The sequence below is a fragment of the Clarias gariepinus genome, chromosome 27 (genome assembly GCF_024256425.1).
Source record: "Clarias gariepinus isolate MV-2021 ecotype Netherlands chromosome 27, CGAR_prim_01v2, whole genome shotgun sequence".
Classification (NCBI taxonomy): Eukaryota; Metazoa; Chordata; class Actinopteri; order Siluriformes; family Clariidae; genus Clarias; species Clarias gariepinus.
The window spans coordinates 7769164-7792156 of record NC_071126.1 but is presented as its reverse complement, the minus strand read 5'-3'; the positions used below and the strand labels follow the sequence as shown (position 1 = coordinate 7792156).

The following is a 22993-nucleotide window of genomic DNA, read 5'->3' as shown; positions in this document are numbered from 1 at the left end:
AGGTGTGCAGCAAAACATTGTGGAAAAAAACCCTGAATGGCTGTCCATTAGAAAATGAAAAGCAATTCTACTCTGACAAATAATGCAAACCGGATATACAGTATGAAGGATGCTCTTCTTGACTCAAGGCTATCCATTAGACATCTTTCTCTACATTACGCTATATCTCACAGGCAATAAAAAAATATATCCCATTTCAATAACTTTTCATTTTGACTTGAAATGGCCAAAATCTATTTTAGAGTAACCAATGCAATTTATTCAAGTCCAGAGTTAATACAGAAAGTGTGTACACATATAGTATACTGAATATAAGACGTAGTGTGGAACATAAAATACATACTGTATGAATGAAGATATTGCATGTTCCATGCTTTGTGAGTTTCCTCTGAGTACTCCAGTTTCCTCCAACAGTCCAAATACATGCAGATTAGGCTAAGTGGCGTTTTCAAATTGGCTCTCATGTGTGCTTGTGTGCCCTGCGATAGACTGGCACCTTCTCCAAGGTGTACCCTTCCTAGTGTCATGTCCTCCACGCCTCCCATGACCATGAACAGGATAAGCAGTATTGAGAATAAGTAAGATAGTGAGATTGAGTGAAGCCAATATGAAAAAAACTAAACCGTTTTCCACCTCCAGTGCGATACAGCAACCAACTAAGTGATGAATCCTTAATCCTTAAGGCCACCAGCACTTTAGGTGCATAGGGCAACAATAGTTCTCCATTATAAATATAGAGGACTTTCGCTGTTTCCTTAGCGGTTGTTTTTTTTCTGGGACGGGTTGCTAGCCCAACGCCCAACCCTTCTCCTTTCTCATCCGGCACTTGGTAACCGGCAACGGCGGAGCTCTAGACCTCCGGCTGCGAGAAGTTACAGCCTCACCTGTGAACCGAACCAGCAATCTCCGGATGATAGGGCGAGCAGTTAACCACTGAATCCCTCTTTTCATGAAAAAGAACATCCAGTCCTACATATATTTTGGTGATATGTTTGGTGCACATCACAAACACAAAATCTGCAGGACTTATAAATAGAATAGATTAAAAAAAGATATTCACAATTCCTTAGTGCAGTGCAAAACACACATCTCATCTTTGATACACACAAAGTGGAGTTTGCACCTCTCAAGGTTTATGGATAGAGGAAAAAGATGTACCTCTATCTTATGAAGTATTTATCAAAAGTATTCTGCTATTTCCAGCAGCAAAACAACAACTTCAAACAAAGGTCAAAGTTTTGTTATAACACTCTCAGTCACCAGCCCTGATATGAAAAAGACATTTTGGACAAATTCGCCAGGACAAGCAACTGAGTAGTTCCAAAAGTTCCAAAACAGTATTCAAAGTATGTAAAACAGAGTATGCCAAGGCATTTGAGACAGTTATCGTTGGCCACACAAGTTATTAGAGGGATTTATATCATATTTGTAAGGCAAAATGCAAACCTCTAAACGGAAATCATTCATTAATACCTTAATATATGCTACTCGATGCTTATTAGAGGGACAGTCAGGTTAGATCTGCACAATTACACTTGATTCTAGTTCTCAAGGGTTTAATCATTGTCTAGTGAATGACAAAACCCACAGATGCTCTGGTATTTCATTATCTGAAGAAGACAAACCGTTACTACAGAATACCACAGACAAAAGGCACAGTTCAGCAGAGTTGAATACTTAATTAATACCAGAAGCAGGTTCATTTTCCCCACCAGCTTAGTTCAAACACTGCTTCTGGAGCTGTTATCATAGGCTTTAGCATTCTTGGTGAGAGTTTCCAGTGTCTAAGTTTGTTAACAGACAGAGTCTTCCAAGACAGGTCCAATTTTCTGGTGACATTACAAGCTCAAATTTTTACTTTGTTACCAAGAGAGAATAAATGAAGGTTTGTGAGAGAATGACATGTTTATTGTGTACACTGCCTGGACAAAAAACAAAAAAGTTGCCATTTCATACTGTAAATGTCAGATTATTGTGTTGCATCGAGCAAAGAAAACAACTATGGAAATTTGAAATTACTGGACCGGGTTAATAAGTCTTTAATGCATTAAAACCTGGAAGAATAGTCCTGAACTGTCAATGTTGTGGAAGAAATGTGGTTTGAAAAAAAATCATGAATGGAGATCACAAACATTTGAAGTTGCATAGCAAAAATATCAAAAGTAAAAACACTAGCAATGTTTAATAGTGAAAGTAAGAGCATTTCCATATCTACATAGTGTCATGAGAACTGGGAATAAACGGCTGTGTGTCCTTAAGACAATCACTTGTTAGTGAGACCCATCAGAAAATCCATTAGGATTGGAGCAATGAAAAAAGATCATGTGGTCTGATGAGTTCAGATTGACCCAAATCCAGAGCGATGGGCATGTCAGGGTAGAGAAAGAAAGGGCATAGGTGATGCACCCAGCATACATACTGGCCACTTTACAAGCCTCTGGAGACAATGTTATGATCTGGGGTTGCTTCAGTAGGTCAGGTCTAGGCTTAGCTACAGTCTGTGACAATAAAATTAAGTCAGCTGATGACCTGAATATATCGAATGACCAAGTTATCACATAAATGGAGTTTTTCGCCAAGAGGGAAGATGCAGATGTTTCACAATATTAGATATAACTATAAAGGGATAAAATAGATATATCGTTCATTAATAAATGTAAAAATTATAATTGTCATGAAGCAGTGGATTAGTGGTTAGCACTGTTGCCTTGCACCTCCAGAGTTAAGTGTTTGAATCTTGATCAGGGTCTGAAAACATGCAATGTAAGCTGACTGGCACTTCCAAATTAAGCATAGTTCATGACTCTGTGTGCGTGTGTGAAGGGCTAGCACCCCATCCAGGGTGTACCCCCTGCCATGTGCACTGGTTTCCCTATGATAGACTCCAGGCCCCCTGCGACCCTACAGAGGATGATCGGTATAGATAACAGCTGGATTGATGGATGGATAGATAATTTTTGTCAAATTGCTGTCATACTTTGGAAGAGAACGAAAACTTTTCTTACATTAAACTTTACTTAACTGTTAAGAACTCTGGCTGTTGTAACCCTGTGATGCATCACAGAGAAGACCACCACTGTGATCGTTCCTGAGAGAAACGAGAGTTCTGAAACTGAGCAGATGGTCTGCGCACCATCGTTTACTCAACAGAACGACTCAGAATAATCATAATCCTGCCGCACTCATCCCACATGCCCTCCATGAGACATGCCGCTTTTATCAACTTTTTCCTATATCACGAAAAGAACATACCTTTTTCAAACTAATCTAATGTATTGTACCCAAAGCATATTAGCAATTACAACAGACAATAACTTTGTTGTTCCTGTGTACTTAAATTCAATTACAATGAAGCCTAAGGGCAGATGGTCCAGTCAATGAATTTTTACATAAAACACTTCATTATGTAACATTAAAATGACTGGTAAATTAAGCTCTAAATCTAATGTAATCTAATTTTTGAGGAAAGAATTGGCTGTTATGGATTACCAGCGTACTCGATGTGGATCAAATTAAACATAGAAGGGTTTCATTTTCCACCTGATTGCACATGGATACAACGAAATTTTAGGGATCGCTATTGAAACGCTACAGCACAGATGTTGAACTCGGAGCCTGCAGGCTAAACACACCCCACTGCCTCGTTTCATTTAGCCTGCTCAAACTTGCAAATAATCAGACTGAAACATTTGACATGATCTAGAATTGACACCAGATCCACAGTGAAGCGAACATCCATGTGGGTTCACATATGTGACCCGTCGTATCAGGTCAGGTATTAGGTAACAAAATTAGCTTTGTTTTATGGACAAAAGAGTGCAGTAGGTGAAATGTAATTCATTTTCAACTTTGACAAAAACAAATTCCTTTTTCTTCCTGTTCCTCCAGTAGAATAAAAAAAAGGTTTAATCCTAAATATCGTTTTAAAGCACTTTAAAAAACACAATCCAAGCTGGTTCCAAGCGACATCTAATAAAAGGTGCTGGCCTTTGTGTGGTTTAATGACTTACTTAAAATTTCAAAACGTATCACCTAATGTAGAGACCACAAAAGTTAAAAGTTTAAAGACAGGAGACAAAGGACTGGGTATACTGCATGGCCAAAAGTTTGTGGACACCAGATCATCACACATATGTTAATGATAAACATCCCATTGATACTGATGCCAGTGTCACTTCGCACTCAAGTTCATTCAACACAATGATTTTCATTGGGGATAAGGTCAGGGCTTCTAGTTCTTATTATATTTTTAACCTGGAACAGGTTTGAGCTTATTAGTTTCAGTGAACCGAAATTGTAACGCTACGGCATACAAAGACATTCGACACAATTGTGTTACACTAACTTGCAACAAGCATGCATATGCATGTATATTTCTTTCTATAAATTTATAATCCAAACATTAAATGTATAATTAAAAAAAAAACTCTTATCAGTTTGACAAATTTTCTGGAAACATCCTATTATACTGTCAAAGCCCATGTTATTAGTGTTAATAGAATCTATAAAATATTCAAAAATTAAAAAACCTTAGATTATGGCCTTACAAGGTCTCATATTTATCCTGGCAGGCTATGAGTTTGAGAGCCCCTGTGCTAGAGAATTTGTAAGTTTGTAAGGGGGAGTCAAAATGTATTCTCTGGCTGTAGAGTTTATTTAAATTAACTATTTAAATTTGAATTAAAAAAAAAGAAAAATTCATAATTTTTAACATAATGTCTCTGATGGGCGGCACAGTGGTGTAGTGGTTTGCACTATCACCTTGCACCTCCAGCGTCTGAGATTGATTCCTGGCCCGGTTCGATTCCCGTCTCTGTATGCATGTTTCCTCTGGGTACTCCGGTTTCCTCTCACAGTCCAAAGACATGCAGATTAAGCTAACTGCCATTCCAAATTGGCCATAGTGTGTGAATGAGTGTGTGTGTACTCCAGGCCCCCCCCGCGACCCTGAATACAGGATAAAGCGGTTTAGACAATGAGTGAGTGAGTACGTGAGAATCGCCTTGCTTTTCAAAACCCTTTCTCAATCTGTTAACAAACTTTCATATTTCCGTTCCCTCATTGAAAAAAAGGCTAAGCTAAGGGTCTTGTTCAGTCAACAAAAAAACAAATCGCTGCATGCTGCTTGTATACAGCGGGGCATCCATTTTTGCTCGCGCCACAGTTACAAATGAACTGATGTAAGTGATGTAACCTGCACAGCCGTGACTGGGGAGACAGTAGGCTTTAACAGAAAGCGCTAAAAGACAGTGCGGCCAACAGAAGTTTTAAAATAACCGGAGTGCTAAAAGTTTTTGACTCACTCACACGTCACTCAAGTAAGACGTTTTAGTTTTGGTTCTTTCGTGTCTCATGAGTTCATGGTTTGACATGTTATAAAGGTTTATGTTTCTCAATGGAATTTGAGCTTTCCCACAGGGCTCCATTACACAGTAAGTACATTTCACATTAATGGATAGAGTACCAATGCAGAGCTTAGAGGTTGAAAAGCACTTTGATTGATTTATTCATTTCCTGGTGTGTGTGTGTTTTTTTTTTAAATAATGCTTTTAAAGAATCTTGCAAAGTGATGCATTTTAAGTTTTATAAAAAAACAGTTTTGCCCATGAAAAATGATTGGAATAGAAAATAAAATGAATAAGGATACGTGGGGTGCCCTCTGTCCGGCACACCAGATAGAGGCAGGCAGCTATTACGTGGGCCATCTTGCGACCTCTTGTCAAATGCTTGCTCACCACCATCTTGAAAAAGTTGAAGGCTGTGTCGAGGCAGTGCTGGTTCAGCTGCAGCTGGCTCCCCAGGCTGTGTATTTGCCGTTTCCCTAGAGACAGGACACATGCATGTACATGAATTAAGTCAAACTCAGGGGCGTGCACACGCACATGCACACTGAAGCATGACTTCACATGCAGGTGTTTAGTTTTCCAGTAGCACTGATGTCATGAGAATGGTGCACATCTAGGCTGGCTCCCAAGCTTCTCTGTGCAGAGAGACAGATGTTTTTGTCCCTGGAGTGGGACCATCTGCAACCTTGTCTCGCTTTCACTCAAGATATTCAGCAGTTTGCTCTTGCACCAGGGTGTAATTCATTGGACACGTCTAATAGATCAGCCCACAGTAATCTCACAGTATGGTGGTGTGTTTAGTTTATTGAAATTAGCATTTCAACGTATGGTGCCCAATCTGGTCAGTAATTCAATTTGCATATGCTGCTTCCAAAAAAACAAAAAAAAAAAAAACAGTATTTAAAGCACAGTGGTACTTGCCCACTAAAGCATCGGTCCCTGCTAGCTGGTATCAGGTATCATAGCTGAGCATTAAAGCAGGTGTTCAATGGACAGAAACAGATGAAGAGGTGGAATCTACGTTTCAGCTCCCCAGTGAGCTATCAACGTGCCAAACGCCAAAAATAACCCAGATAGCTTTGAAGGGCATAATCCCTCTATTCTGAAGCCGCTGTTTGCTGACCCCATGCGCTGGCATGTTTACACGTCTCAGGCCAGCCAGAGCACTGAGTGATTTTCGTGCTGCACGTGCCACAGGATTAGCGAGATCCGCTGCTAGAACCTGAACGCACGTGAACGTAGCAGGACGATTACAGTCGCACAATGGAATAAATTTAGCCTCATTTGGCTGGACCCTGGTGATAGCGCTCTCCCTCTTTTTCGCTTACACTCTGAGTATCTTAGTGAAGAAACAAATTTAATCAATTAACTGAATATAACTTAAACTTGATTTATTACATATTTAATATTTATTACATATTATTTTAATTAGCATGTACAAGACAGAAAGTTTTGTCGGGTTTTCATTTATATTTAAAAGTCACAGAAAGGCAGAATCAACATACATCATTTTCTAACACACTAAATTTACTCCAGCATAGGATTTAAAATAAGTTTAGGGTTGATGTCCTGTTGAAAGTTTAAACCTATGTCCCAGTGTTATGTCTATTGCAGTCTAGAGCAGCTTTAGGATTGTTTGTAGTAGTTCCGTGAAAAGTGTTTTTTTCTCATCTCATCAGAATTATAATTATTATTTATTTTTTTATTTCCTGACACGACCCAACATGCCTTTTGGGAACCTTCACACACACATCGGTCACACCTTCACACACCTGTGAAAAAAAGTACATGCTGTTGTTCACTGTTTGAGATGTTTTTATATGGAGGTGAACTCCTTTTAAAATTAGGAGTCTTAAAACAACAAATATGAATACTTGTGCAGTCATAACACACATTTTTTGTGTGTAAATAATGTTGCAAACTTCATTGATTTTTTTCCCTCAATATGATTGGGATATTTTAAAGATCAAAGAATCAAAATTAAGTACGTTATTGTACTGCAGAATCATATAAGTGGGAAATCTGTAATGTATAGAAAAAAATCAACTTGAAAGCCAATCAAAAACTGTAAGAACATTGGTCTTGGGAACGAAAGGACTAAATGCTCACCATTTAGAAGTGTCTGAGCTCGTGACTCCTTCCCAAGGCTTGTATGGAAGCTGCTTCCAAGCACTGGGGCCTTTACGGGACCTGCAGCAGGGACACAAAAACATTCGTCCTGATTTAGCAAAGAGCAATCGAAAGCACTTCCAGAATCAGAGCCAGCTTCCGGTCCTTATTTAAACTGTGTTTTTGTTCACTACAACACAAGCTCAGGGACTGATTGTTATTCATGAAAAAACATCCAAAATTATGCGAATCAGCTTTTTCTTTTTTTTTAGGATTGAGGTTATACATGTTAAGGTTGGCCTGTACTCCTGATCTATCCATTTGACAACACAAAACACAGAGATAATTGGGCTGAGCTTGTGCACTGCTTCCCCCTGGTGGCTCAGAATAGGAAAAGCAGTGAGACGCTCCTACTCCACTGTACATACTTAATGTAGGCTTCACTGTTAAAGGGGCCTGTGTCCTCAGTCACTTTATACATATTGATCACTGGGGTAAAAAAAAAAAAAAAAAAAAAAGCTACCATTTTAAATAATGTAATTTAATGTAATATACCATTATTGAAAATTATTCAGTTAACATTAATGAGAAAAAATATAGGCAATGTGGTTCAGTCAAAATAAAACAGTAAATACAATCCAGTGGCATAGTGGTTAGCACTGTGGCCTTAAACCTTCAGGGGAGAGGGTTCGATTCCTGCCTCGGGAGGTCTGTGTGTGTGTGTGTGTGTGGTACTCTAAGCACTTCAGTTTCCCCCCACAGTCTATAAACATGCAGGTTAGACTAACTGATGTTTCCAAATTGCCTGTTGTGTGTGTGTGTGCCCTGTGACAGATTGCCACCCTGTCCAGGGTATACCCCACCTTGTGCCAAAAGTCTCCTGAAATAGACTCCAGGCCCCACGTGATTAGAAGAATAAGTGGTATAGAAGATGAAAAAATACAACCCTTCTTTTGCAAATCTTTTTCAGTAGTAAATAGTATTATTGAAAATGCTTAAAGAGGTATTATGTGTTGTATATTCAGACGTGTGACATTGATGCTCAATCATTTTTTTTTTCAGTTTTGTACAATAGGTGTCAGACAACACTTAGTTATTATATATAATTATGTTTTTTATCTGGATTTTTGTGTTTCAATTAATGTATTGGCACGCTAACTCCAAAATCAAATTTATTTTTTAAATATTTTTTTTTATTTATCCGCATTTTAGGTGGTAAAATGTTAACATTCCTCCACAATCTAGCAGGCTTTGAGCTTGTGTTATAGTGAATGGCCTCTGCACTGCAAAAATCTTAGCATTCTTGTAAGTAAAATATTCATCAATCCAGCCAAACCTATTTCTCGATCACTCATTCCTCATCTTTGGACTGGGTTGAGGAAACCCACCAAGCAGGAGAACATGCCAGCTCCACGCACACAGACCCGAGGGAATCGAACCTGGCTGGGAATCAAATCCAGACTCTGGACGTGTAAGGCGACCGTGCTAACCTCAAAGCCACTGTGCTGCCTGAAGTCTAGCTACTTGTACAAAAAAGTCACTACATAATGACATAACTAAAAATGGTTGTTTTTGTTATTGATGATGATGAAGAAGATGATGGTGTTGTTTATTCACTTTTGTTTTTTGCTCACATTAATGCAAAAAGCTGATGAGGCTAAAGTGTAGCATTAAGACATTTTCTTAACCTTTATATAAGTGCAAGGATTTACAGAAAATATCATAAAGCTGTAAAGAAAAACACAAGATAAGGACAGAGAAAACTCTTATAAGTGCAAAAACAAAACACTTATATTAGTCAAGGTACATCTGTCACATAAGGTACTTGGTGCTACTACTACTAATACTACTTATGCTACTACTACTAATAACGAGTAAAGCAGGCATAAGGACAATACCTTGCCCAAGAGAGAAGAAGGAAGTCTCCCTGTACTGTTCATTAGCACCACATACGTGTATATCGACAGAACTGTTTACCTAAGTGCTATTTAATGTGGATCAATATGCTGTACTCCAAGTAAAGAAAGGCAACTCGGTGGCTTTACTTCAATACACAAATTAATGATAACTGTGCACATCTGGAATAAAGCACAAAGAGATTATTATTTTTTTCCGCATATTATGCTCCTACAGTAAAGCAGCCTGCGAGAGGATCTTGCTAGGCACTTAAAGATAAAAGAAGGCCACTATGGTGGTGATCCTGTGTTAATGTCACTCTTTCTTCAATAATTGATACCAAATATATTTAATCTGGTGTATATAACAATTTGAATTGTAATGTATAATTTACAACCTTGTCTACAGGGTTAACCTGTTATAATATAAAATCATTTATTAACAAGACAATTTGAGGTATATAACCTATAAAGTGCATTATAACTAGAGGGATCTCTTAATGCTAAAAACAAGAAAAGGCTAGCTGAGGGGTAGAAGTTTGGAATTTTAAAAACTAATAAACTAATGAGGCTGGGATTAGTATTATTTTTAATTATGTATACTTTTTTAACAATTAGATGCATGATATGGTGTTTACAATACAATTCAATCCTTAATATGGTGCAATTAAAAGGTCATTGATGACAATGTATTCCGTGCTTAATTCCCCTTTTCCCCCTTTTCTGGCCCGGTTTAAACATAAAAGGATAAAAGACTTTTCCTGATAATAATAATCATAATAATAATCATAATAATAATAATAATCTTAATCATAATAACAACAATGCATTTTGTTTGGCTTTAATGTTATGGCTGATCGGTGTTTCTCTTTTTAAGGGTGTTTTTAAATCTGTCATTCTCCTGTACAAAATACGACCATTCCTATTACTGTGAACATCCCTATCACTGAGTTTAAGAGAGGGTTTAACACGATAATAGGATAATGTGTACCAGTGCACAAAGCAAGGTTCATAAACATATGGATGAGCGAATCTGATGTGGAAGAACTTAACTGGCCTGCACATAGTCCTGACCTCAATCTGATAGAACACCTTTGGGATGAATAAGAGCGGAGACTGGATGCCAGGCCTTCTCATCCAACATCTGATGCCTTACCTAACAAATGCGCTTTTGGAAGAATGGTCAAAAATTCCCATAAATCCACTCCTAAACCTTTTGGAAAGCCTTCCCAGAAGAGTTAAAGAAGCTATTATAGCTGCACAGAGAGTGGGTCAACATCATTTAAACCCTATGAATTAAGAATGGGATGTTACCCAAGTTCATATGCATGTGAAGGTAAGCGAACTAAAACTTTTGGCAATATAGTGCCACTAATAATCACAGCACTGCTAAAATTGGCTACAACTGCATGTGTGAAGCCGCCAACACATGCACACACACATGCACAGTAACAGTAATGAACTATAGCAGGGATGGAGAAGTAAAATGATGCCAACAGTGAAATCTTGTCAGAAGTGCTGTCAGATCAAATATCTGTCCTCTTAGAACACTGTTTATCCAATCAGGATAGTAGACTAAAGCTACCTCTTCTGATCAGCAGAATAAAGCTCCAACCATTCACACATGGAGGGTTTTGAACCATGTACATCATACATGCAAAGCATGCACTATACCACTGAGCTACATCCCCAGGTACCTTACCACTATTCAAAATCTGATTGGTCAGCTGATACATTCATTGTAAACACATTTCTGACGTGACTTTGGTTATTGTCATCTTCAGTGTTGTAACAGGCCAGGGTACTTTATAGCACTCTCACCGTGATGTTGATTATTTTCCTAAAACACTGTGATTTATTCCAAGACACAGTAGCAGTAACGTACCATCAGCAGACACAAACTGTGGAATGATTGTAGTATTAGCACTGGTAATGATCACATATTTAGGAGGGTGCACAAAATCTCAATCTTACACGATATATATCATGAGACCAAGTGATGTTTTACATCGCAATATTCACAGCTCTTCACTTTTTCCACATTATGTTATGTTACAACCTTACTCCAAAATGGATTAAATGCATACAAAGAATGGAAGAAGTTTGGAACCACCAAGACTCTTCCTTGCCAGCCAAACAGAGCAACTGGGGGGAAAGGGCCGTAGTCAGGAGGTAATCAAGAACCCAATTGTCACTCTAAAAGAGCTTCAATGTTTCTCGGTGGAGAAAGGAGAATCTTCCAGAAGAACAACAATCCCTTCAACACTCCATCAATCAGGCCTGTGTGGTAAAGTGGCCAGACAAAAGCCACGCCTCAGTAAAAGCACGTGACGGCTGCGTGGAGTTTGCCAAACGACACCTTAAGATTCTCAGACTATGAGAAACTAAATTCTTTGAACAATAAATTTTCTCACATGGAGATGCAGGGGATTGAACCCTGGACCTCATACATGCAAAGCATGCGCTCTACCACTGAGCTACATCCCCAGTTGTGTTAAAATTACATTAAAATTAATCATTTTCCAGGCATCTAAACACGTCACTTCTTTTTAGGAATTTGTTAAATATACAGTATGGGAAAGCTTAAATCTAGGCTTCATCAGCAGAACAAAGCCTTTACCACTGAAAAAGCCTTAAACACTTACAGATGGAGATGCAGGGGATCAAACACTGGACCTCACACATGCAAAGCATGCGCTCTACCACTGAGCTACATCCCCAGTTACCAAGTATAAATCATACCTCATTAGTCATTCAATACATTTCTGTGATATCTGTTCTCTTAATGCACTTATTAAAAAAAGTTGCCTATGCTATGCCTTTAGCAACCACTTTATAACTTGTATAAAAACCAAAGACAAATTGTGATACAGTACTAAGTTTAAAGTTACATACAAATGGACCATGATCAGATTTGACTAGCACTTAACCATCTTGGCATGTAGCTCAGTGGTAGAGTGCATGCTTTGCATGTATGAGGTCCAGGGTTCAATCCCCTGCATCTCCAAATGTGAGATTTTAAGGTTTGATCAGTTTTGATCAGCCAAGACCTTTAACCTTCAACTTCTCTGTTTATTCCTGTGTCTGTTGCAAGTCAGGTAATGAAGTAAAGGAAATGAAGATGTAGTTCTGCTCCACTTATCTTGATCTTCACTTATTTTGAATGAATACAATTTTCTCCAAGAGGACCAATATTTAGTCTGAAGGCACTGGGAGGTTGTATTATTACAAAGTGTTATTGGAATACAATCATCTTTAATGTAGTAACAGGCTTTGTGCATTGGCGTAAATCACAGCACCCTCAAACTGTTGTTGATTATTTTCCTACAACAGCGTGTTTTATTCCAAGACACAGTGGCAGTAACGTACCATCAGCAGACACAAACTGGCCGATAGCAGATGCTCCTCCTCCGCTGTTCTCCACAAACTGGACCTCTGACACAATGATGTTATCCTCAAGCACGGATCCGCAGTTGGTGCACACGGCACTTCCTCGCGCCTGGTCTATATCTATATCTGCTCCACCGCAGTTCTTACACTGCCTAGCACTCATCCTGACTGAGAGAAAATGTCAGTACACCTGAGAAGGAAGAAAGCAAATATACAGACACTTAATATCTATGTACTGTATATTCTTAAAGCACATGTGGGCTGTGATTTAAATGCTACAAATGGTTTGAAATACATAAATCTACAGTACCAATCAAAAGTTTGAACACACCTTTTAATTTAATGTTGTTTTTTTTTTTTTAGATTTTCTACATCCTAGAACAATACAGAGGATAAGTAGCAATATCAAACTGTTTCAATATCAAACTGTTTAAAAGAGATTATGGCATATATTAGATACCTTCTGCATTGTTTTACAGTGTAAGAAATACAAATATCAGAAACGAACATGGAATTAGATGGTGTGTCCACAATTTTTTGGTACTGTAGTACAGCTGTTTTCTTTTTGTTCTTTGTACAGCTGTTTTCTGTTAGTTCTATATTTCTTCTATATTGTGTATTTTTGTTGTACAGTTATTTTATAAAAATTAAATTTTATATTTAAATTTGTTCTTTCCTAGTTAAATTCACCTTTTATTTTATTTTTCATATTTATTTCTTATTCATAGTCTTTTATTTTAAGGTCACGAGCAGTTGTCTAAGCATTTCACTGCATATCGTACTGTGTATGACTGTGTATGTGACAAATAAAATTTTAATTTGAATCGTTTTTTTAATTTATATAAAAAAGCTAGAGAGTGAAAAATCTTCCGAATAGTTTGTTACAGACGTCCAATATTAATACTCTGTACGAATTTGGAGCATTTTTTGCTTTTCATTTAACAAACAGAAAACGACTTATCGACTAAATACATTTAAGTGAAACACAGTAAAACGAGAAAGATAAAATTCACACATAACAATTTTTTCGTTTATAAACCTTCGCTAACACGAACGCACACCTCCTGAGACTCGAACCGGGAATCTGACGCGCTCTAACTCTACGGTCTCGGTATTGTGCCGCTCAGCTACAGGGCTCTAGGCCTTCCGCGAGTCTCATACACTAATATATTATGACTAATCCCGTGCGATGTATACTTACACTTTCGCATCTTAGTACAATTGTTTATTATTGTATATGAGGCGCTTATAATGTATATTTCTGATCACTGCTGCGTGTGTTTTGCTGTTAGCGGTGTAACTTATAGAGAGGTAGCCGGCTCTTTCACTCTTATTTATCATCTAGCTACTTGTTAGCTTTTCCTCCTAGCTCGCTAACCTTACACAGAGTGATGCTCTACAATTGTCTTCTTCTAGTTTAGTCACTCACCGAACAAGCACCCTACAAAACAGGGTCTTCAATGGATTTTATTAATAAACAACTTATCCGCAATGCTATTCCATCATTCATACACTCACTCACTATGGCTGATAACACTGGCTGTGTTCCCTTCCACTTTAAAGTGCGCTCCCTACTTCGCTCTACAAAAAATAATAAATCCACCGTTCTGAAAACGCTGTGATGTCACCGGCGCAGACGCCACATCCTCCCTGCGTTACTGTGACAACTTAAACAATATAGACACCTGTTGCAGGTTACTGAAATCAAACCTTGAAAATGGAGTACAAAGAAATCAGTACAGTCCAGTTTGTATCCTTTTTAATAATACATTACATGTATACATTCGGTTTCGATCTCATTTTTTACGCGCAATGGCTGCTGGGAAATTTTACACAACCACTTCCGGTGAAGTGATGAACCATTGTTCACTTGTGCCCTACACCGATCATTTTAAACCTTACAGTTTCACTCTCTAATCTTTGGAATCGCATTTAACTTGGCTGAATAACCTGTGACAAACATGTTGCAGGGAATTTCAAGCGACTATCTTGCTTCATGATCACTCAGTGACATTTTTTTTTTATCTTAACTGCTCTACAGATTAAAAAGGAATGCTTAAAATGTCTCTTAGTATGGGTGTGCACAGAAATAAAATATTTTTTTCCATTACGCAGAACTATTTTTCATTAATTTTACATAGATTTTGTGTAGGGGTTTTGTTATATTATTTTTAAGTAATGAAGTACTTTAAAGTATTATTTATATATGCACGCTACTAAGTAGATACCTAATAAATAGACAGGAGAACACCCCCCTGTGCCCCCGCATACCATGTACTTCGTTTTAATTGTAAAAAAAAAAAAAAAATATATATATATATATATATATATATATATATATATATATATATATATATATAAGGTTGCTGGAACAGATCAGCTAGACTTGGGAACCTTGTCAATATATTTATAATTTTCTTTCCCCAATACAATTTTACTAAATCTTATTTAGTTAGTACGATTATAGATCTTTTACTTCCATTTAAGTTTACAGTTAAACTTGAACTTTTATTTTGGTGGGTGGAAGAAAGGTCGAGTCTAACCTGGAAATACTATAAAGCCCCAACCGCGGGAATTTCTTCCAGCTTAAACCCTTACAATAAATAATCCTAAATATCAGACTTAAAGAAAGATAGAAAGAAAGAGAGAGAAAGTCATGACGCACAATGGACTGGGAGAAACTTGACCTGAATCCAAAGATCATTAATGCTTTAAGAAAAGGTACACACTCTGACACATGTGATTGTCTTTAATGATCAGTAACTCCAGTTGATTAACGTGATGTGAATCTTCTCAGCTAATGTGAACTCAGCGGAACAGATCCTGAGTCTTCCGGCTTCGGATCTACAGAGACTCCTCCAGCTGTCTGACCCTGAGGTCCAGCTGGTGCACACTGCGGTAGCGTCTCTGTACCGCCCGCTCCCACCTGTCACAGGTAAACACCCCGGGTGTAAAAGTAACGCCAGACCATACGCGATAAAAACACGCGCTGACAGCGTCTTAGTCAGCGTTGAGATTTGATCCCGCAACCATCTGCCTTTACTACAGAGCAATTCTTAAAAACCATTGGAGATGCAGGGGATCGAACCCTGGACCTCATACATGCAAAGCATGCGCTCTACCACTGAGCTACATCCCCACCTACAGCAAGGGAGCTTTGGGCCACACCACTTCATGCTTCATGATTTCATTTGGTCTCAAGCCAGAATAAAATGGGAGGGTTACATTAGGAAAATATCCAGCACAAATCATGTGCCAAGTTGTTGATGGTCTGCTGTGGCGACCCCTCAAGCGGAGCAACAGAAAAGACCAGCAACTTACATACAAATTCAACCCAACACAGTCATATTACTCACTCTCACTTTTTCATCCTCGTCTATACCGCTTTATCTTGTATACAAGGTCAGCCGGGGACCTGGTGCCTATCCCAGAAGCCTTCTTCACCCACAAGGTGAATTGATCACAGGGCACACATACAAACATAATACACACTTACTGTAAACTCATTCAACACACTACAGACAATTTGGGAAGACCAGCCTAATGTGCATGTCTTTGGACTGGGAGCACAGGGAGAATCTTAGCACCTGTTTCCATGCTAATTCCTAATGTGAACTGGCTTCAGTAGAAATTTGGGTCTGAATTAGAGGTGCAACAGATGACAACACTTATTTGGATTTGGAAAAAAGGGAGTTAAATAATGAATAATTAAATAATAGTTTCCCGCAAGTAATAAGTTGCACTGGAGAGTACAATTAAATAAAAACTAGAATATTCCAATTAAGTATTAAGGATATGTTTTTTTTTTTTATTATGAAAAATATATATTTTAAAAAGCTAAACTTGAAAAGTAATATATTTACAAGCTTACCAAAAAAAAAAAACTGAATTAAAATTTAAGTTTAAAAAGTGTATAAATTATGCAGAATAATTAGGACTTTTAGTAATGTTACAGCAGCCTTTTCTTACACACATAAGATTCAAGCAAACAAGAAAAATGTTAAAGTCTAGGTTAATATTAAGATTAAAATACACCCTTAAAAAAGTACGTTAAAAAGAAAGAGATGCAGACTAAGACCTATGATGCACTGTATGCTAGGGATAAAAATCACCAGGATATCGCCAGCCGATACAATATTATCACGATTTATATAAGTATCATTGTTTTATAAATGTTTTGATTTAATAATATTCTTATTTCTTTATTTATTTGTTACTAATCTAATAATTCGCTTCTACCAGGAGCTGTGCTGTCTGCCAATGTGTGACAAGTTTAGTGATTTTTGTAGAATTATGGGGGAATTGCAAAGTTTTACCAGCTCAAACGCAAACATATCTAATCTAGAAAAAAAAATAGATAGAAAAAAAAACTAGATTGTAGCGATACATAAATTGCCACCCAAAAAGATCAGAATACATAACTGAATTGATTTTTCCCCCGTCACTACTGTTTATAGTAGTGCAGTCAGGTGTGAACCTAAGAACTACATCAGGATTGTATATACAGGTGAATACCCTATAACTGAACATAAGGTGCACCAGCAAGGTTTAGATGAGTTGTAATAATAATAAAAATGAAAAAAGTATATGATCATATTATTTGTCAGGTGGAAAACCTAAGAGACTTTAGATAGAGGTGCATTGTTGGAATCTTAACAGATTAACAGATTGGTTAATAAATAAAGAACAGGACAGAATGTACAGTAAGTACAGTATTGAGGTTGGTCAACTTTAAAGCATTTTTGATAATAATAAAAAAATCAAATCACTTTACATCACTTACTTTTGTTTTTATGATGATCCTGGACTTGACAAATGTGTCTTGGGCAGGTAATAAAGGCTAATCTTATAAACATAGTATAAGTTCTTGCTCTGATTATTTGCCCTGGTATCAAACAGGCTCTTGTAAAATATTCTTCTTTTGCTCTTTACAGCTTTACAGCTGACACGTGGAGAATTTCCTTCTTTGGAGCCTGGGCATAGGCTTTCGTTTGCTTGTCCTGTCCTGGATGGTCTCTTGTGTGGTGGCCTTCCCCTGCAAGGAATAACCGAGTTAGCAGGAGAGAGCGCTGCTGGAAAGACACAGTTTGGTCTGCAGCTTTCTTTGTCCGTTCAGTATCCACGTGAGCATGGGGGTCTCGGAGCAGGTAAGGCTGGACCAGGCCAGGTGAGGCTGAGGATAAAATCTAGTGGATTTTTTTGGTCTTGCATAGGGCTGAATAATAATGTCTACATTACTTAAAGATTTTAAATCACATGAATATGTGATTTGAAATCACATATTCATTAAAAAATATAGATTCAACTTAGGACTGTAATTTTTAAACACTCAAAATAAATGTTATATAGCACAAAGAAAAAAAAAAGTACAAAGTCATCAAAGACCAGTGGCTTTTGCCATTTGTCCAAAATGTCCTGCTTAACCATGCTTAATTATTTGAAAAAGTCAAACATGCTGATCATGGTTAATATTTCATTATAACTCATTCTTCTGTCCATTTATCAGCAGACAGGCTGACAGAAATATTTTTGATTGTAATCCATAAACAGGAGCTGTATATATCTGCACTGAAGATCCTTTTCCTATTAAACGTTTGAGGCAGCTGATTACCCAGCAGTCCCGGCTTCGTCCCGATGTCCCCCCAGCTCTGATCCGTAGCCTCCGCTTCAGTGACAACATCTACATCGAGCACACTGCAGACCTGGTAAGAGGTCTCTAAAACACACATACTTCAGGATCAATAAACCATCCACCCATCCATCCATCCATCCACGCTTTGAGTGGGGAAACAAGTTTACCATGGTCTACAGATTGTACAGATATTATCCATTTCATGATCACTTTTCCTCTCTTTCTCTGTCTTTTCAGTATATATTAGGATAGAAATATTTCTATAAATCATGGGAACACGGCCACACTTTTGGCTTTGTTCAAGGACATTTATTACATTCAACTCAGAATAACTATAATACAACAGGATTTTGACAAGGATGGACTAGCTAAACTAGTTAAACTGTAATAAAATTTCGAAAGGATAAAGTAGTAAAACTGATTGACATTTTCAGAAGACATTTCAAGCACATATTTTTAAGTACTGCAATGAGACTCTTTGCTGCAGTAAATCAATTGAATGTTGCAAACTGTAGTCGTTTCCATAACCATTCAACAAGTGGAATATCTGATCTGGAAAAAAAAAAAAACTGGATAAGAGCTCCTGCCAAATGCCTAAATGTAAATTTAATGCTCCTTGAAAATCGATGGATAACTTGTCTCCAACTTATGGAAGAGAACTGTGGGAACTGTACACACAATTATTCACAAACCCCAGTTGCACATTGCAGGGGATATTGTCACATCCCCCATATCATCCTGACCTCGCTTCAAGCCATTTCCACATGTTTGGGCCATTAAAGGAGTTCCTTGGAGGCCAGTGTTTCAGACATGAAACAGACTTTCCGATTATGGCTCTGGCGTACTTGATGGTATCCAAGCACTAGTGAAATGCTAGGATAAGTGTAGAAGGGGATTATATAGAGAAATAAGGGTAATTTTTAACTAATCACTGGGTCTTGTTTTTCCACACAATCAAAAGGCACAGTTTCACTCGAGCACCCCTTGTATAAAATAAATAATAATAATAATTAAAAAATGTGGCTGTAAAGACATGTGAAAGTAAATAACGACTAGTGTTACTGACTACAGTGGCGTGTGTGTGTGTGTGTGTGTGTGTGTGTGTGTGTGTGTGTGTGTGTGTGTGTGTGTGTGTGTGTGTGTGTGTGTGTGTGTGTGTGTGTGTGTGTGTGTGTGTGAGAACAGGAGGCCCTGCAGACATGTGTTACAAAGCGAGTGCGCACGCTGCTGGAGCGAGGTCTAGTCCGCCTCGTCGTGGTGGACTCAGTAGCCGCTTTATTTCGTAGCGAGTTCCAGGCTGATGAGGCCATAGAGAGAGCACGTCACCTACTGGCCTTCTCCTCTACACTACATCGACTCAGCCATACATACAGCGCCCCTGTTTTCTGCATTAATCAGGTCTCTCCCTCTCTCTCTCTCTCTCTCTGTGATTAAATGGATGTAATTTGTTTTTCGAATTTTTAAATCAATCAATTCTTAGCTGAAGGTTGAATGACATTTTATATAATAGGAATTACGGTGCATCTAAAAAAATAGAATCATGAAAAAATTAATTTTCTCTTTTGTAATTTAAAAACTCATATATTCTAGATTCATTACAGGAAAAGTGAAATCTTTCAAGTCATTTTTGCTCTGATTTCGATGATTTTGAATTTCGATATAAAAAAATCCAGCATCTCAGAATATTAGAATATTTCATCTGTTGCATTTCTAGTACCAAGCCACTCCTGAACCCAAGGCATATACGTCTTACCTGGGGTCAGGGGAAAAAGAACTGCACTGTTGCTCAGTGGTCCAAATCCTCTTTTAAGATTAAAGTAAAATTTCATTTGAAAATCAAGGTCCCAGAGTCTGGAGGAACAGAATCCAGGTTGCTTTAAGTCCAGTGTGAAGTTTCTACAGTCGGAAATGATTTAGGTTGCCATGACATCCGCTGGTGTTGGTCCACCGTGTTTCATCAAGTCTAAAGTCCAGAGATTTAAGAGCAGCTGATGCTTTTTTCTGCTGATAAGCTTTATGAGGATGCTGGATTTCTTTTCCAGACCACCTGCCCCATAAATATATTTATAATAAAAAAAATGTATACTAATTACAATAATTATACTGATCACAATCAAAAACATTTGCTAAGAGTAATTTCGTAATCATTCCTCTCATTGACTAGGTGTCAGATGTCATAGATGGTCCGAACCCAGGCCGCTGTGATTACGGGTGAGTATTTTCTGCATAGAAATACATTCAACCTGTCATCTTGTTGAATGTCCCTCAATACTAATCATATAAAAGATGCTAAAAGCTTGTGTTTCCGTCTCCCTCAGGCTGGTGGACTGTAAGGTGCTCCCTGCTCTGGGTATTATTTGGGCCAATCAGGTGATGGTACGACTCATGCTGAGGAGACAAGAAGGCTGTTTAAAATCAGAGGAGCAGACCAGCGCCACGCGCAAATTAGAGGTGGTTTTTGCTCCTCATCTGCCTCGAGAGTTCTGCCTGTGTGGGGTCTGGGAGGAAGGAATTCGAGGAGTCACACAAGAAAAAGTCATTAAACAGTCTCAGGCGGGGACAACATTATTAAAGGATTAGAGCAAAGAATTTGTGATTCTCTGGAGGTGATGAACTCCATTAACTGATGAGACAGATTAAAATAATTACACAAATCTGTTTTACTGCATCATTAAAATACAAATAGAAAAAGCATACTCAATGTTTTTGAATGTATGTGTTGTCGATAAATTATATTTTACCTTAGTAACACCTGTCTAATCCAGTCAATGCAACATTATATGTGTAACGCCTTTTACAAATAAAGTTCTCTAAGAATTAACCCCCCCCCCCCAAAGATGTGCATTAATCTGTCTACTTTCTGTTCACTCCTTCTGGTGAGGATCATGTTGGCAACAGGATGACAAACAGTAATGCCAACTAAATATTCCAGCTTCTGTTTAGGGATCCCCTAAAATCCCCAAACCAACTGTAGGGCTACACATCTGTACTTGTATAGACACATCTGTACTTGAATAGATTTATTAGTGGATAATTTTTACTTTCACTCCACTACATCCTACAACACATATCTGTACTTTCTATTTCACTTCTATTTGTGCATATTTTTGTGTTACCACAGTGGTGTGTAGAATTTAGAACGGTAATATTGCCAGCTGCTGATTATTATTTATAATTGTATGATTTGCTTTCCCTCCATGAAATCCTAAATCATGTAGCAGGTGTTTAAAATGACAAGCGGAGATGGTTCCAGACAACGAAAAAAAACAGCATGTTTACAGCCAGGAAGCAGGGAGAGAAAGATTTTTATTATAACCTAAATGCTACTGAGTTAATACAACCCCGGGACTTTTAATCAAGTAATTTTGATGTAATATCGATATTGTCGGAAGGTCTGTGGACACTGGTAAGAATTTCCTTGTTATTTAGGATTTTCTTGTTTGTCTTCCTGCATCAAAATAGAGTTATAACGTCTGTAATAGATGCTGACCAGCAGAGGGCGCTGTGTGTCCATGAACTTTATGTCCATCCAAAATTTTATTTTTCACATACACAGCCATACACAATATGGTATGCAGTGAAATGCATATATTTCCATGACCAAAAATAAAAGGAATTCACTACAATAAAAAATATTGCAATAGAGAATACTATTAAATTACAGATAGAATTTGCAATACCACCATGGAGTACATTAGTTTTCTTTCTCCCAAAAAATAAAAAAAATTCACAATTTCTTAAATGTTCTTGTACAGTATATTTCTATTTGTACAGTATATTTCTAATTCTATTTTTAGTTCTATTTTTCCTAGTTCAATTTTATTTTTATTTTTTATTTAATTTTTTATATCGTATTTCTTTTATTCATATTTATTACTTATTATCAGCTTTAATTCTCTTTTTAAGGTCACTGGCGGTCGTGTAAGCATTTCACTACATTTCGTACTGTGTATGACTGTGTATGTGACAAATAAAATTTGAATTTGAATAAAACAAAAAAAATAGGCTGTAAATGCAGTTACAATGTATTTATAGAAGTAGGGTGTCATTGATTATCTGCTGTACACAGGTTATTTACCTCTTCCTACATCATTTTTGAGATGGAGAGATATATCTGGCAGCTTAATGACAGATTGATCCATAACACAATAGTCCCTGTCAGCAGGCAGGACAAGCAGTAAATACGAATGCTTTGCCATAAAACAATCATAGTTTTAGTGCTGAAATGTTTCCTTGGGAATAATAAATCACTCAATAAATCACCTGTTTCCCGTAAAAGGCTACTGTATAATCATATATATATATATATATATATATATATATATATATATATATATATATATATATATATATATATATATATATATATATGAGAGGAAGAGGTTATGAAGGGTCCATGCTAAGGGTCCTATTAGGCAGCAACTGAGACTCCATGGGAGTGAGGTTTGATTCAGCATTGTGCTCTGTACAACTCAAAGACAAGAGATGTTACCTTGAATCACTCCATGCAATTTAATTTCAAAGTGGGTGTGTTAGTGTGTTTTGCAGTTATACATACATGAGAGATTTTGTTCTATTTAACAACTAGTAACATTGCTTTCAAGAGGAAACCCAATAATGAA

General features: G+C 37.5%; 2 protein-coding genes and 4 non-coding genes across 11 annotated transcripts in view; 2 read left to right on the top strand and 4 right to left on the bottom strand.

The window, feature by feature from the left end:
• brf1b (BRF1 RNA polymerase III transcription initiation factor subunit b) overlaps positions 1-14486 on the bottom strand; it is a 67615-nt gene extending 53129 nt beyond the window's left edge. Inside the window, exons 1-4 of one of the 4 annotated variants that reach the window (XM_053489061.1) lie at positions 14450-14486; positions 12719-12929; positions 7455-7535; positions 5648-5821 (exon numbers count right to left, since the gene is read on the bottom strand). In XM_053489061.1, the coding sequence (XP_053345036.1) occupies positions 5648-5821; positions 7455-7535; positions 12719-12902 (439 nt within the window). In that variant the 5' untranslated portion in view covers positions 12903-12929; positions 14450-14486. Of the gene's footprint in view, positions 1-5647; positions 5822-7454; positions 7536-12718; positions 12930-14168 lie in introns of all 4 variants that reach the window. The other 3 variants (XM_053489058.1, XM_053489059.1, XM_053489060.1) reach the window with 3 other exon arrangements.
• trnaa-ugc (transfer RNA alanine (anticodon UGC)) lies at positions 11765-11836 on the bottom strand. Its single transcript has one exon. It is a non-coding gene; the product is annotated as a tRNA-Ala (tRNA).
• Positions 11998-12069, bottom strand: trnaa-ugc (transfer RNA alanine (anticodon UGC)). The gene has a single exon. It is a non-coding gene; the product is annotated as a tRNA-Ala (tRNA).
• trnaa-ugc (transfer RNA alanine (anticodon UGC)) lies at positions 12286-12356 on the top strand. Its single transcript has one exon. It is a non-coding gene; the product is annotated as a tRNA-Ala (tRNA).
• Positions 14487-15299: 813 nt separating the features above from the next.
• xrcc3 (X-ray repair complementing defective repair in Chinese hamster cells 3) lies at positions 15300-21394 on the top strand. 3 transcript variants are annotated; one of them, XM_053489259.1, is made up of 7 exons: positions 15300-15460; positions 15537-15674; positions 17674-17829; positions 18290-18444; positions 19557-19769; positions 20536-20582; positions 20690-21394. In XM_053489259.1, the coding sequence occupies exons 1-7, from the start codon at positions 15406-15408 to the stop codon at positions 20949-20951; spliced, it is 1026 nt and encodes a 341-aa protein (XP_053345234.1). In that variant the 5' UTR covers positions 15300-15405; the 3' UTR covers positions 20952-21394. The 3 variants fall into 3 exon arrangements, with proteins under 3 accessions (XP_053345234.1, XP_053345233.1, XP_053345235.1); XM_053489258.1 differs by having other exon boundaries at positions 17674-17886; XM_053489260.1 differs by lacking the exon at positions 19557-19769 and having other exon boundaries at positions 17674-17886.
• trnaa-ugc (transfer RNA alanine (anticodon UGC)) lies at positions 15807-15878 on the bottom strand. The gene has a single exon. It is a non-coding gene; the product is annotated as a tRNA-Ala (tRNA).
• Positions 21395-22993: the final 1599 nt, after the last annotated feature.